This window comes from Triplophysa dalaica, chromosome 8, assembly GCF_015846415.1.
Source record: "Triplophysa dalaica isolate WHDGS20190420 chromosome 8, ASM1584641v1, whole genome shotgun sequence".
NCBI classification, from domain to species: Eukaryota; Metazoa; Chordata; class Actinopteri; order Cypriniformes; family Nemacheilidae; genus Triplophysa; species Triplophysa dalaica.
This window is the reverse complement of record NC_079549.1, coordinates 11,985,726-12,000,586: the sequence shown is the minus strand read 5'-3', so window position 1 is coordinate 12,000,586 and position 14,861 is coordinate 11,985,726. Positions and strand designations below refer to the sequence as shown.

Below are 14,861 nucleotides of genomic sequence, written 5' to 3'. Positions count from 1 at the left end.
GTGTAAAACTTAATAGATCGCTTTTACCCAAATTGTTCTTTAAGATATTATGAGCTAAGAAAAATGTGTGGTCCTTATATGTGTGTCACACCAAAGGACAGAAATGGTAGTTGTATTAAACGAGGAAGTGCTGTTAATTTTAATATAGTTATTTTTACACTTTATTTAACTTTGACAATGTTTTAAAAAGTATAGATATAAATGAATAAATTCATAGACAATACATTCAAATCTAAGGTTAAACGGAAGAAAAAAATCTAAATGTTTCCCCAAGAAAAATGTAGACACATTTTCTGTCATTCAATCAGGAGGCCTATTTTACTGAAACTTTTCGAGTGTCTCCCTATTTCACAGCTAATTGATATTCTAATAAAATTAATTAAGGTGTGAATTATTTTATAAAGTATAAGGCTCCTATTTAATGAATGATTTTAATTCTATTTTCTTTATGTGTCATTCTCTTAGGATCTCCTCCCTTCTGTGTGAATCATTGTTCATTTTATCTCTATAGATCCGAGTGCTCTCTCTTCCATTCATTTTCCTCCCTCAATTCTTTCTTTTTCAAAACCAAAGAAGCATCGCATCTTGTGTGACACCAGTGTACATTATCCGTCACACCACTGGACATTATCTTTCACACCAAAGGACGTTTCAGTTTTTTCGTCTCAGCTAATGACCTTGCTGTTTCTAGCTGACCTGTCAACAGCAGTTAGCAATATTTATTTGCATAATCTTCCATGATTATGTAGTTTAACATATAGTTTTTTGATACAAATATAATTTCAGGGCGTTACACCAAAGGACAACATAATTTGACCCTGTTACTGGCTCCAAAAAAGTGAAATATTTGAACAATTTGGAGACAAAAACCTACCATATAGACACGATATGTGCTTCACAGGGGCTTCAGTAACATAATCTTGAATGGGGTCTTTTTAGCAAAATAATATTGTTTGTGGATGTGCCCGTTTTAAAACGAGGATCTGGTGTCACACCAGAGGACATCGTTTTAAGTGAAAAAATGTTTCAAATTCCTGCGGTTTAAGAAATATATGGATGAAAAAAATGATTGCCATTTACTAAAATAGACACCTGTTAAATTATACCAGATGTTTATTAACATTTTTATGTTTTGTTCTTAATTTATAAAAATTATATTATTTAGAAACATAACTGAACCATGCTTGAAACAGTCACACCAGTAGGACATTTTTGAGTTTTGGCTTCAAAATCTAATAACAAAGCAGTTTTATAACAACAGGTCGATAAAGATATACTTAACAGCATCCTAAATGATGGCAATAATTATATTCATTTTTACCTTATGTAAGAGTGAAAATGCCACCTCATGTTGACGTGATATATAACAGAATATATATATTTATTGTAAAAAAAATATATATTACATTTATATTATACCATATCATAAAATAACATCTGTTTTGTGGGAAATGTGACACTGTTTTGAACATAAATAATAAGTAAAATAATTACATAAATATTTATGCATTTGGGAGACGCCTTTTTTAACCAAAGTGATTTACATTGAATTGCACTATATATTTGTTTCTAAATGTGTGGAATCCCCTGGGATCGAACCCGTGACCTTAGCGTCGCTAGCGCCATGCTGTTGCCTCTGAGCCACAGAAGAGTACATATTTACAATCTCGGACCATATCAAGATAGCTTATCAATATCTGACAATACTTGGATTAGACTGTTTAATGACCGCGAGGTGGCGCAAGATAAACAAAGATCTGATTTATATACGCATTTCTTAAATCTGATAATCAAGTTAACGTTACTGTCATGTGCACCAAACTGTGTCTTTGGTGCACATGACACCAATTTTTTTACCCCACATTTTTTTTTCTCGTTTAAAACATAAATTCCCCTAAATCACGGAGGGGACTCTCTAAGACATAATTATTTGTTTCTGAATTAATATGATGTGTTCATTCACACACTCGCACATAGCACTTTGAATCTGCAATTGTTTAGTTTATGCAAGAAAATCCTGTCTGTCAACTAAGTTATGTGTCTGCTATTTCTCACGAATAGAATAGGGTGGAATTTAGGCGTGTCTACCTTCGTGCCAGGTAAAAAAAGGCAATGGATGGGGAACACGGAAGTTCACAAAAACTGACAGAGAGCGTCCCGAACCTCCAAAATCACAGTTTTCGAGTTGCGTTCAAGCTTTATCAACGGAGATAACCTAAAGGCGACGGGTCACCTGCGATGATGCTGCGCGCGTCTAGGTGAATGTTTTGTTTACCTTTCCGAACTGATGGTGGGCTTTGAAGTTTTTGACTGGATTTCATCGACAACAAACACTACGAACGAACGAAGGGAGGGCGATGCATGATCGATTCGGACTCTCACTTGTACTTGTTCGAGGCATTTAATCATCAGCTTCTGTAAACATGAGTGCTGCGGTGAGCGAGGGTCAAGCGCCCTCCTCCACTGGTGAGGGATTCAGTTCAAGCGATCTCAATCAGATGTTAATGGAGTTTATGATGTTCATGGTGAGAGCGTTGGCCGTGAGTTATCCCGTATATCTGACCGGATCTTTTGGACTGAGTGTCAGCTGGATTCTTCTTAGCATGCTTATGTGGACCATGTGGAAAAAGAACCGCAAATGGAAAGACCAGAGGCTCGACACGGCCATTGATTTCTTGGAAAACGAGAAGGACGTCATCAAGACTGAACTGAAGGCCATGGACATGCCAGCTTGGGTGGGTGGTCTTGGTATACAAAGGGGCTTAATGATCCAACTTAACCTGGATATAGATTATGCTATTTAAAATATAGGCCTAAAAATGTGAGCAAAAGTATGAACTAAATGAGACCAGAAAGATGCAGTCAGTGTAGTGAAACTATTAGTATTAAATACTTTTACCTCTCCTAAGTGTGCTATTGCTTAGTATCCAAACAATACATTGTTGGCAATTGTCAGAGGTGTGGCTTCTTGTTCTGTTGCTTTGGGAACATCACACACAAAGGTATCAACCTGAGTTTCTTAATTATGATGCCCATCCCATTTAAGGACTTACAAGATTGTTTATGACAGGAGAAACTGACACACCCTTTAATAAAGCAGTAGGATTGAAACGCATATTTGAAATGCACCACAGTGTTATTCACCCTGAAGAATAATCCAGTTTTATATTGCAGTTCCCAAACTTTAATGGGATTTAAAATATCCTATTTCAAAACTGCCTCAAGTTGTTTGTCTGGTTATTTCCTGCCCTGTAAAAATAAAATGACATCACACGAGTGATATTATTGGTTCATCTTGATAAGCAATGGGCATCCACGGCACCACCAAATGCTCTTAAAAATGTGTATAACTTTAATTAATTTTTCTCAATAGATTCACTTTGCAGATGTTGAGAAGGCCGCTTGGATCAACAAGGTAAAATCAGATCTTCATCCTTTGTTTTATAAATGTGTTTGCCCGACAGTTTACACTTTTTTTTTGAGACCACATCTCTCTAAAAGTGTTTGTTCATTGCAGATTCTTCAGCAGGCATGGCCGTTTTTCGGAATGTACATGGAGAAGCTTCTCATTGAAAATATTCAGCCCTCTGTGAAAGCATCTAGCCCTCATTTGAAGACCTTCGCCTTTACTAAAGTCCACATGGGACAGAAGGTAAGATTTATGTAGTCACACGAAGGATTAGTGAAATTTCTGTTAATTCTGCTTTTGTCCTTCCTGCTAGCTTCATTTTCCTACTTGTAAGCATACCTTTGTTGGTATGTTGGCACAAATGTGTTAAATGCTACCTCATTTGTAAGTCGCTTTGGATAAAAGCGGCAGCTAAATGAATAAATGTAAATGAAATGTAAATACTTGTAATGTCACTGGGTCAAGATTGTTGAGTCTGTGTATTAACTGAAACTGTCTGTTTGTGTTTCAGGCACCAACTGTGACAGGGGTTCGTGTGTACACACATGAGCTGGGCACAAGAGAGGTCATTCTTGACCTCAACATCCTGTAAGCTTGCTATCAAGTCTCATTTCCATTGTCATCTCTTGTTACCTAATATATAACTGTGGTGTTCTTGAAATAATTTTACACATAACATACTGTGATGTATGTAGTTCGAGGTCCCTATTAAGTCATCATGACTCTTTTTTTCCCCTCCATCTAGTTATGAGGCTGATGTGGATATTGATGCTGAAGTTAAACCTGCTATTAAAGTAGGAGTGAAAGGGCTTCAGGTTAGTCAACCATCATTTTAAACTAAAACCTTGAAGCTTGTATTTCATGTATTTTAGTTTGGTTTCCAGAAGTCTATTTATCATACAACACACAATTTCTACAACCTGTATACCTTTAAGATATAAAGGTCTGGTTTCACACATAAGGCTAAGCTTAAGCCTGGACTAGTGGGGTTAATATTTTTAATAATATTTAGTAATAACAGTTTAAACATTCATTTAGTCTGAGACTTGCCTTTAGCCTTGTCTGTGAAACTGGACAAATAAATATAGTTACAGCAGTGTGTGTGCCCTGCAATGGGTTGGCACTCCATCCAGGGTGTATCCTGCCTTGATGCCCGATGACTCCTGAGATAGGCGCAGGCTCCCCGTGACCCGAGGTAGTTCGGATAAGCGGTAGAAAATGGATGGATGGATGGACATCTGAGAGCATTTTCACCGCATTGCATGGCAAGACAAATAGCTCTTTTCACTTTTCTTTCAGCTCCAGGGGATGCTACGTGTAATTCTTGAGCCTATGATTGGCCAGTCACCCATTGTAGGTGGAGTAACCATGTTTTTCATTCGTCGACCAGTAAGTATAAATATCGTATACAATTGATTATATTAAGTAAGAGACAACGAATATAATCAATTTGTTATCATTAACTTTTTTGTTGTCTTTAATATACTTTTTTAGACCCTGCAAGTTAATTGGACCGGAATGGCTAATATTTTGGATAGTCCAGCATTCAGGTACCTTATAAACTTTAAACAGCACTTGTTTCTAACAGCACACAGCATTGGCTGACACCAGGCTAAGATATTGTCACGTTTTGTCAATGTATTTATGAAATGTGCTTTTTAGAGCAGTTTGTTCAATTCATTTAGAAACAAAATGGCGAATTTACGGTGTATGTAGATAGAAATAGCTCATTCAAGGTCATACAAGTGTAACACTTCATTATGTATGGTCTTCACACACCTGAAAACATGGGTATTTATATTATATAGCATTTCTGTCAATAGATTCTCCAAAAAATGAAAAATTGGACCTTTAGCAACCTTATAAGGTAGAAATCAGAATGTTAAAGTTTGTTGCACTGATAATAACTGTTAGGTAATAAAATATTTATATAATATATACTATTCCTTTAGTTTGGAGTCAGCTACAGCAACATGCATTTGCTTCGTGCGAGTAAGATTCATAACCTGGTTATACCAGCATGAGCAACTAGGTCAAAATAAAGCTACAGGGCCTAAACAAATAATGGAGACAGAACAAACTGCGTAGAGCCACCCAATACCTTCAGAAAAGCTTTGAAAACAGGAAATGTTGTCATACAAGTTCTGTGTATACAAAAGTTTTTTATGTATGGAGAAGACAGTAAAATATTTACTCTTTATTTGATTCCTTTTTTGCAAATGTTAGAATATACTCATCAAAGCTATAGAGCACAACTGTAAATGTGGGAATTGTGTTGGAATTGAAATCATCTAAAACAAATCAAAACTATGTTTTATTTATGTTTTAAGTAGTCCTGTCACTTGAAAATACATAGTTTTATACTAAGATATATTTATACCCAAATTTACCTGAAAACCTAAGTCTCTGTTTCCTCTCTAGCCATCTGTCAGAATCAGCTATTGTGGACATCATAGCCTCTCTCATGGTTTTGCCTAATCGGATGTGCATCCCATTGATCGATCAAGTCAAGGTTGACCAAATGAGGTTTCCACTGCCTCGAGTAAGACAGCGACTGATTTATTCACTGCTTTTTATGTTTGTTTCAGACAAAGACTGTAATCATCCCTCACATAGTGCATCATTAACGCTGTGGGAACGTTGTTCTTCTGCTGATATCTTTAGGGTGTAGTACGGGTCCATGTTTTGGAGGCAAAGAATCTTGTTGCAAAAGACACACACATGATGGGATTGGTGAAGGGCAAGTCAGATCCATATACTGTGCTGAGGGTGGGAAACAAACAATTCAAAACGAAGACCATCAAAGAGACCTTGAATCCTTGCTGGAATGAAGTTTATGAGGTAACCGAGGGTGTCATTTTAAGGACTCTCAATCCATCTGTCCAATACAAACACAGCCTGTTTCAAATTGGAAATAAGAAATGCTAAGACTTCCCAACATTATCTGCTTTGAATAGTTTGTGATTCATGAAGCCCCTGGACAAGAATTAGAGGTGGAAGTGTATGATGAAGACACGGACGCTGATGACTTTTTGGGCAGGTATGTCATGAGCATTATTTTACCCTTCATGCTAATTAAAGTGATGCTTCACCCAAAAATCTGAATTCTGTCATCATTTACTTGCCTTCAAATTGTTTTAAATCTGTATACATTTCTTTGTTCTGATGAACACAGAGAAAGATTTTTGGAAGAATACTTCTAACCAAACAGACCTTGCCCCCATTGAGTCCAATAGTAGGATTGTTGAACACAAAAGAAGACATTTCAAGAATGTAGGACAGCAAACAGTTCTGGGGCATTTTTGACCATTGTATTTGTTCCTGCTCTGGTAGTCAGGGGGGGCAAAATCTGTTTGGTTATTAGCATTCTTCCAAATATCTTTCTCTGTGTTCATCAGAACAAAGATATTTATACAGATTAGGAAAACAAGTCGAATGTGTGTAAATGATGACAGAATTGACATTTTTGGGTGAAGTATCCCTTAAAAGCGAAGAAAGTCTTGGTAAGCATTGGTGTGGAAATGATGGTAAGCATTTAGAAAATATGTGATGTGTGATATGTTGGACTGTCTGCCACAGGTACAGTCTGGATTGTGGGGAAGTGAAGAGAGAGAAAGAGCTTGATGAGGTGAGCTTTGATCAGAGTCTATAGACACACTAGGATAAAGTCGTACTATTCGATACAGTGGTATGATCACGTTTTATACCATGGTAATACCTCGTTGTTTTGCATATGTAGATTATGATATGTGATAGGAATGCCATATTGTAGTTTAACTCTTTGAAGGGATTGTTCACCCAAAAAGAAAAAAATATTTTCATCATTTACTCATGTCATTCCAAACCTGGATGACTTTCTTTCCTCTACAGAATACAAAAGAAGATATTTTGAAGAAAGTTGCTATCAAAAAACATTATTTGCCCTTATTGACTTACATTGTATTGGCACAAAATGACTGCGAGGTTATTCAAAATATTACATTTTTGTGTTTTGTGTTTGATTAACAGTGGTTAACCTTGGAGGATGTCGAGAGTGGTGACCTACATTTAAAAATGCAATGGCTGTCTCTGCACACAAATCAAGAACTATTAAAGGAGGTAAGCTTGCATTCATTGCATTTTTATTGTTTACTTGTTTATATTAATTTGTAATCTCATGCCAGACAGTTAAAAATGTTGTTAAAATAGTTCTCATTTTCTTAGAAAATACACTATGTACAGATGAACAAATAACTCAAAGCAGTTGTGGTCTTGTGGATCTAATTCTAATTTCTTTGATATTTACATTTTTTAGACATACGATGGCCTTGCTTGTGCAATGCTTTCTGTGTACCTAGACAGTGGCTCCAATCTGCCTGTAAGTCTGTCCTCCTTTCATGCCACACACACACACACACACACACACACACACACACACACACATAGGTGAAAAGATGTTTTTCTCTGTTTCAAATTTCTCATTTTATTACTATTACTTTTGCCCTCAGAAAGACGAGCGAGAGTTCACCCACAATGAGAAGCATGGAAAACCAGCCAAAGAGACTCGGGTAAGAAGTGGCCTGAAGTTATCTATTATACAAAATTGCTGTCTTTTTTAGTCTGTTTTAAGAAGAGAGGTAGTTTTAAAAGGGCTAAATATGACGTTGTCATTTTAAAAATGTAATTTTATTCTGCTGGTTTGCCATATATGAGTCTTTAATAAAATGTCACTATTAATTACCGCTGAGTTTATTTCTTCATTTCCGGTTCCTAAAAAGAACACAAAATATATATTTGAGGTATAACATTTTTTATTAGATGTATTTTTGTTAAATGTTTAGCTGTGGGACTCCAGATCTGCATGTTTTTAAGGTATACCAGAGTGATTAGTGACATGATTAACTCATTCGCCGCCAGCCTCTTTAAAAAAAAAGTTGCCAACCTACACCAGCGTTTTTTAACATTTTCACCCAAATATATGGCTCACAGTAAATTTTCTGTAAAGAGTATATGGACAAACAATATGTCAAGTGAAAGAACAGAGTCTCAGCTTTTAAACAAAATAAATCGTTTTCTTCTATCTTCATTTGTTCATTTTTTATCACTCCGTAAATGAGGGAAGGTTTCTACAAAAATGCCTCATTTTGATTAAAACAAAATAGCTGGGACAATTAAAATTTTTTTTGTCAAAGATTCCGCCCAGATTACACACAGAACAATCATTAAAATCCACTAAAACATAAATTCTAGGTTCTGGGATTCTGTACTTTTTCCCAGTGGTGTGTAATAGCGCTACCAGCTGTACAACAGTACAAACACTGATTGCCGTAATAACTCAACTTTGGCGGGGAAACGTCTTTTTTTAAATGACAAGATAAATCGTCAATGGCGGTGAATGAGTTAACCAATCAGAATCAATCATTCCAGAGAGGCAAGTTAAGGCCAGAGCCATTGAGAGAGAGAGAGTTGCTTTAACTCTGTTGACTCTAATGGAACAGTTTTTCACAGCAATGGCGGTTCATGGTGGCTCTCAATATTGTTCTCTGAAGTCATCAAGCTGTGGCTAAACAGACCGATTGTGACAAACTTTTAACCCAATGAATAAAACCACTGAAAGAAAAAAAGCATTTATAGAGTAAACATAACTTCTTGGAACTATCTGAAGGCTCCATGAATCACGTGACATGCTGAACTTCCATTGTCGCGACTCTCTCTCTCTCATCGGCTCCGGTTAAGGATAAATATATATCTTGACAGGCCTGTGGTTGTTTTGACATTCTTTAAAGAATCTTTAGTCTTGTTTTTTACTGTTGGAAGTAGACAGCAAGCCTCAAAGCAGGTTTATTAAAACATGACAAATATTTAGGTATTTTCTTCTCATGCTCTCTGCGTCATGTGCTTGGAATGTCTTCAGCCATTTTGTAGTGAAATGGTACATTGGAGAGATGGCATCAAACTATTTTTACTGTGAACGAGATAAGGTCCCGTCTCTGGTTTTCGTTTCTGCTAATCTGTTATCGTTACGACCTGTCAAACAGGTTTACACCACTCGCTTGACTATGAAAATGTCCTTATGCAAATGAAATGGTAAAACACCAACTTCATGCTCTTATAGTATATTATTTATAATATTTCCTCACTGTCAGTGGCTCAAATACCTGTTATTCAAACACCTGGGAGGTTATTGGATGAATAAAGTGGAGTTATCTTCAGTTCAGCTCATGTGTATAAACATATCACAAGGTGTTATTAAAATCTTTATTGCACAGATTCCAAAGGGTGGGAAAATATGTCTTAAAAGGGACAAATGATGACGTTTGTTTACATCATGTTCATTCTAATTTGTAGCTCACCAGAAAAACCAACGAGCCAAACTCATATGTCGAGTTTACTATAGATAAACAGTGTCAGAAAAGCAAGGTATGTCAATTTTTGGGAATATTGTAATGTTCTCGAGTTCCTACGCAGTGCCTCATATATTTAAAGATGTGTGATTTTTCCTTAGGTCGTTTATGCCTCAAAAGACCCTGTTTATGAAGAATGCTTTGTATTCTTTGTCCACAATGTGAACCGCCAGGTGTTGAACGTTGAGGTAAACCTGTATTCAAATTGTAACTCGTGATTACTGTATACAAACATGATACTTCTTTAGTTATAACAAACAATTGTAAATAACAGGATAAATTATGGGCTGGCATGTTTTCAGCATGTCTGCCTCATAGTATTAGATATTAAATACTTCTGTCTCTCTCAGGTGAAAGAAAATGAGAAGAAAAACTCACTGGGCCAGCTCACTCTGCCACTGGTCCGACTGCTCCATATATCTGATATGATGCTGGATCAGCGCTTCAAGCTTGAGCGCTCAGGAGCCAATAGCCAGATAAAGATAAAAGCTGTTCTCAGGGTGAGTGAACTTTAAATCATTCATTTCTGCTGCACTAATGGAGCGACACACAAAGCACAAGTTTACAGTTTCTGATGCCACTTTGAAAATGCTTTGAAATGCATTCAGCTGTGAATGATTTATACTGTAAGCAAGATTGACCAATAACAGGGTAGTCTTCATTTACGTGATCTCAGCCTGTCTTTGCCCATGAGATGACCAGGTAAGAAATACTGTTGTCTTGTAGAACTCGATAGCTTGATCTCACTTCAATTTGGCAGATACGACTGAAGTCTTAAAGGGGTCATGTGGCACAAAATACATGTTTTTCTGTTGCCCATGCATGTGTTAGACACATAAAATTGTGTCAGAACAAAATATGCATTCTATTTAAAGCAAATGTTCACCCAGACCTGCCTGAAACGCCTCATGTAACCACACCCCCACAAATGTAAGTCAATACGTGGTATGAGTTGACTAAGACTGCCCAAATGTATACGCAAGTACTGTCAGTACAATTGCTTTTGAACCTAATGTTCCAAATATGGTAAGAGGCGTTACATCTCCCTCACACTCTTGCGGTATTCGAACCAATCACTACACACTGCACAACTGGCCCATCATAGCGCTTATGAGAGCAAAGAGCTTTGTAAAAAATCTGCACACTTCAGAGAGGCCGAGGCAAAGAGGAGATACAAAAATGCATGGAATGTGGAAAATAAAGCGATTTTGAACCCCAAATCATGTATAGACATTGCATTACATCTAAAACAGACTATAAGATTCGTTTTAGCCCTGAATATGAACATTTAAGAAATGCATAGTTTTAGAACACTTAATAATATTTTTTCCACATTTGAGAAGGATACTAAATAAAGTTAATACTATCAAAGTTATGAAACAAAACAAATTGAACTATGGGGAAAAGATAAAACTTTTATCAACTTTTAGCAAGCTTCTTGAGGTTTCACCCCGAGATGCTTTTTAAACAATATTTAAGGATTATCCATCTTTTCTAGCTCTTTTTGGCTGTTCTTTCTTCATCATTCTAAATTGTCTAATTTGAAAAAAATTATTAAATGAAATTTTGGTTTTGAAATGAGAGAAATGTAAAATTCAATTTTTGAATTTTGATTTCAGACATTTAAGCAAGACACCTTCAGATCACAAGTTTTTTAAAGATAATGAGAAGTTTTCCAAACCTATTGAGCGGTAGTGAATATTTTCTTTTTTAAATATTATTTTACATAATACACTCTGCCCGTCCAAAAAAAGTCACAACCTAGATGTAACTAATAATAGGTAAGAACTTTTGAGCACAACTGTATATAGAGTACACCTTTCCTGTCAAATGGTTTGCCAGCTGATGTGCCTTGGGAAAATAGGCTGTAATTAAAAACGCTAACAACCATCAGTTTATGACCATTTTATTCATGAAAACACTGAGTGTATTACACCAGAGTATCTTATTTTTAAAATTAAAACTGAGTTAAAGTAAAAATTTTAATTTAATAATAAATTGAATTTTAAACAAAATTTCATATGTGAAATTAAACTGCGATGGTCAAAAGCTTTTTGCATAGCGGTATGAACCATCGAAGGCGATAAGGTATAGCTAAGAGCGATCCACACCAACCTTACGAAAGTATGACTTACAGAAGTTATACTTAACAAAGAAGGTTTCGAGAAACACATATTAACGATAAGGTACAGCTTAAGGTATAACTTAAGAGACTTACGGTATGTAGCGTTAAGAAGGTTTCGGGAAACGCAGCAGGGGTCATTCCATTAATGAGTTTTTTCTTCCCTGATGGAACGGGCATATTCAAAGATGTCAATGCCAGGATTCATTGGGTTCATAATGTGAAAGATTGGTTCAGCGTGCATGAGACATCTTTTATCACACATGGCCACCACAGAGTCAACAGCTTAACCCTATTGAAAATATTTTTGTAATGTGCTGGAGAACACATTGCGCAGCGGTCCGACTCTCCCGAAAACAATACAAGATCTTGGCGAAAAATTCATGAAACTCTGGATGGGAAAAAATTGACATTCTGGACGTTGTAGAACCTTATCGAAATGATGTCACAGCAAATGCGTGCCATACTCCAAGCTTAAGGCGGTCCAATGAAATACTAGAGCGTGTGACTTTTTTTGGGACGGGCAGTGTATATTATAACATATTATGATGAAAAGCGAAGCCTTTTTGTTTGTCCAGCGGAGCTCCCCCGTCCCATACATAATTATTCTTATACACATTCTTAATTTATTCTGTATAATATGGCCTTACAGGGCTAGAAGTGTGCATAAACTCATTTTCCTGTACATTTCCTTATATGTAAAACATTTTAGTTACGGTATTAAGGTATTTGAGCCTAGTTCGTAAGAAAGTTACTGCACCTTTGAGAAAAAATGGCTATAATGGTGACTGTTATTTTGGTATGCTGCCTAACAATGACTACACATCTGTTTCCTCCCAACTAGATTCTTACGCAAGAGAAACTAGAGCCCAAAGTTGTCACTCCAACCCTTCAGACCCAGCCAACGGCCTCATCTTCTCAAATTCACTCTCAGCATCCAACTTCATCTCAGTCCATACAAAATGGGCAGAAAGAAAAAATGCCAGCTTCATCTGTCCCGCTCTCAAGAACACAGACTGTACCTGTGCAGCCCAGCCCAGCTAATGATCTCCAAGCAGAGTATCAAGAACACCGACCAAGCACTCTAGCGTTCACAGAGGGTCGACTGTCCGAGCCTTATACACCAGGTCTGATGCGTCGATATGATTCCCACAGCCTCCTGTCAGAAAACTCCATAGCTTCATCTCGCTTTGATCTGTCAGATAATGTCCGTTATCCAGAGTATGTATGATCAGGTGTTTTTATTATAATGAACGTGAAAATAGATTTTGAAATGCTTGGGTTTGAAACGACTAATATGATTTTTTAAATGTGATCTTTACAGGGCCATCATGAATCATCAGGGCAGCTTTGGACAGATCGACCTGACGTTGCGATATGCCTCCTTAAGGAAGCGACTTATTGTGATAGTCAACTCCTGCATGTGAGACAAGATGCTACTTTTAGTTCTTTTTCTATGTAGCTTACAGAGAAATTAACAAACTGTTCTGTTTACTCATGGCTCCATAGGGACCTGTTCGCCTGTAGTGAGAGCGGCTCTGATACATACGTCCGCATGTATCTGCTGCCCGATCAAACGTGGAAGCATCGCAAACGCACTAAAGTGAAAAAGAAGTCTGTGAACCCCGACTTCAGTGAGATGTAAGTGTATTTTGTAAACTGTTAACCATCCATTTCTTGAATTTGTTTTAACCCTCGGTAACCCTTTGTTCTCAGGTTTGAGTTTTCTGTGTCACTGGAGGAAGCAAGAAGCAGAAAGCTGGATGTTGCGGTAAAAAACAATAGAATGCTTCACAAAAGAGAGCGAAAGGAAATTGGAATGGTAAGCTTTCCTGTGATTCAGTGGTAATCCTAAGGGATCGAACATAGTCAGAAACAAATGGATTATACAATGCAATGTAAGTCGCTTTGGATAAAAGCGTGGGCCAAATGCATGAATGTAAATGTAAGTGGATAGGCAATGTGATTCATAAATATTTAAAGCAACTATAGACAAAAACATCAAAATATTTTGTGTTATTACACTTTAAACAATAAAGTTTACTGCTATAAAAGGTTGAAATAGTGAAAAAAAAACCATATATAATAAGTTGAATAGTTGTTTATGTGATATTTGATAACAACAAGCGTGTACATTTCTTGCAACATTTATCTTTCTAAAGGTTTTGATTGATTTGTCTGAAATCGACCTAACCAAGGGTTCCACACAATGGTAAGTCAAGCAGTCTTACGTTTTTACGCTTGCGTATATGCTTTCACTTGTTCATGTATAACTTTTGTCTTTCTGATCAAACAGGTATGAACTCACTCTCCCTGGGCTCAAGAAGACAAACTAAGAAAACTGATGTCAACTCGTAATCACAAAGTAGCTCATCAGCTGTCCTTATTAATGTTATATTGTTGTTTTTGTGTTTTCACATTTCCCTCATGAAATGAACAAATTCATCTCATGGTAGTGGACAACATACAGTAATGTTGACCATTAAATGTGAATTGCTCATATAGCATCATCTTATTCTTGTTGTTGAAAATGACCCACACGAAACCATTTTAGGATTTTGGGACTGAATTACATCAGGCACTGAGGATTGGGCTGATCATTTAATATGTACAGTGATTCCTAAATCAATCCTATATTTCTTTTCTCATGATGCTCCAGGTCACATTAGTGACAGGTTTAGGTCGCATAGGTTTTTTGTTAAATGTTATCTTAAATTAAAACATTTTTGGTACCAAATCACTATTACAAGCTTTTAAGATAGCTGAAATATTTGAACAGTTTGGTTCCAAAATGAGATAACACTTTTTTTTTTACATTTTCAAAAATAATGTTTTTTATAACGATATCCTGTTTTTATTGTGTTAGTTAGCTGTATTGTTTGTTATTATGGCTTAAATCAAAACAAACCAAATGCAGTTTGATTGATATTAATTGGAATGCACAATA

The 14,861-nt window shown here is 36.4% G+C and overlaps 1 protein-coding gene across 1 annotated transcript; it reads left to right on the top strand.

Annotated features, from left to right (window-relative positions):
- The first annotated feature begins 2,126 nt into the window (after positions 1-2,126).
- esyt3 (extended synaptotagmin-like protein 3) lies at positions 2,127-14,651 on the top strand. The gene is made up of 23 exons (XM_056754144.1): positions 2,127-2,735; positions 3,374-3,415; positions 3,518-3,652; positions 3,921-3,997; positions 4,155-4,224; positions 4,709-4,798; positions 4,904-4,959; positions 5,831-5,951; positions 6,074-6,250; positions 6,367-6,449; positions 6,989-7,037; positions 7,418-7,507; positions 7,704-7,766; positions 7,897-7,956; positions 9,737-9,808; positions 9,894-9,980; positions 10,143-10,292; positions 12,759-13,135; positions 13,239-13,337; positions 13,424-13,555; positions 13,631-13,736; positions 14,077-14,126; positions 14,211-14,651. Exons 1-23 carry the CDS (start codon positions 2,424-2,426, stop codon positions 14,248-14,250), a joined length of 2,538 nt encoding a protein of 845 aa, XP_056610122.1. The 5' UTR covers positions 2,127-2,423; the 3' UTR covers positions 14,251-14,651.
- Positions 14,652-14,861: the final 210 nt, after the last annotated feature.

What these genes read in the sequence shown, in the direction of transcription:
- esyt3 (XM_056754144.1), top strand. Translation starts at nt 2,424, where the DNA reads ATGAGTGCTGCGGTGAGCGAGGGTCAAGCGCCCTCCTCCACTGGTGAG. An exon ending in ATTCTTGACCTCAACATCCT is followed by an intron (nt 3,998 to 4,154) that starts GTAAGCTTGCTA and finishes CCCTCCATCTAG; the next exon opens with TTATGAGGCTGATGTGGATA. An exon ending in TTGGATAGTCCAGCATTCAG is followed by an intron (nt 4,960 to 5,830) that starts GTACCTTATAAA and finishes TTTCCTCTCTAG; the next exon opens with CCATCTGTCAGAATCAGCTA.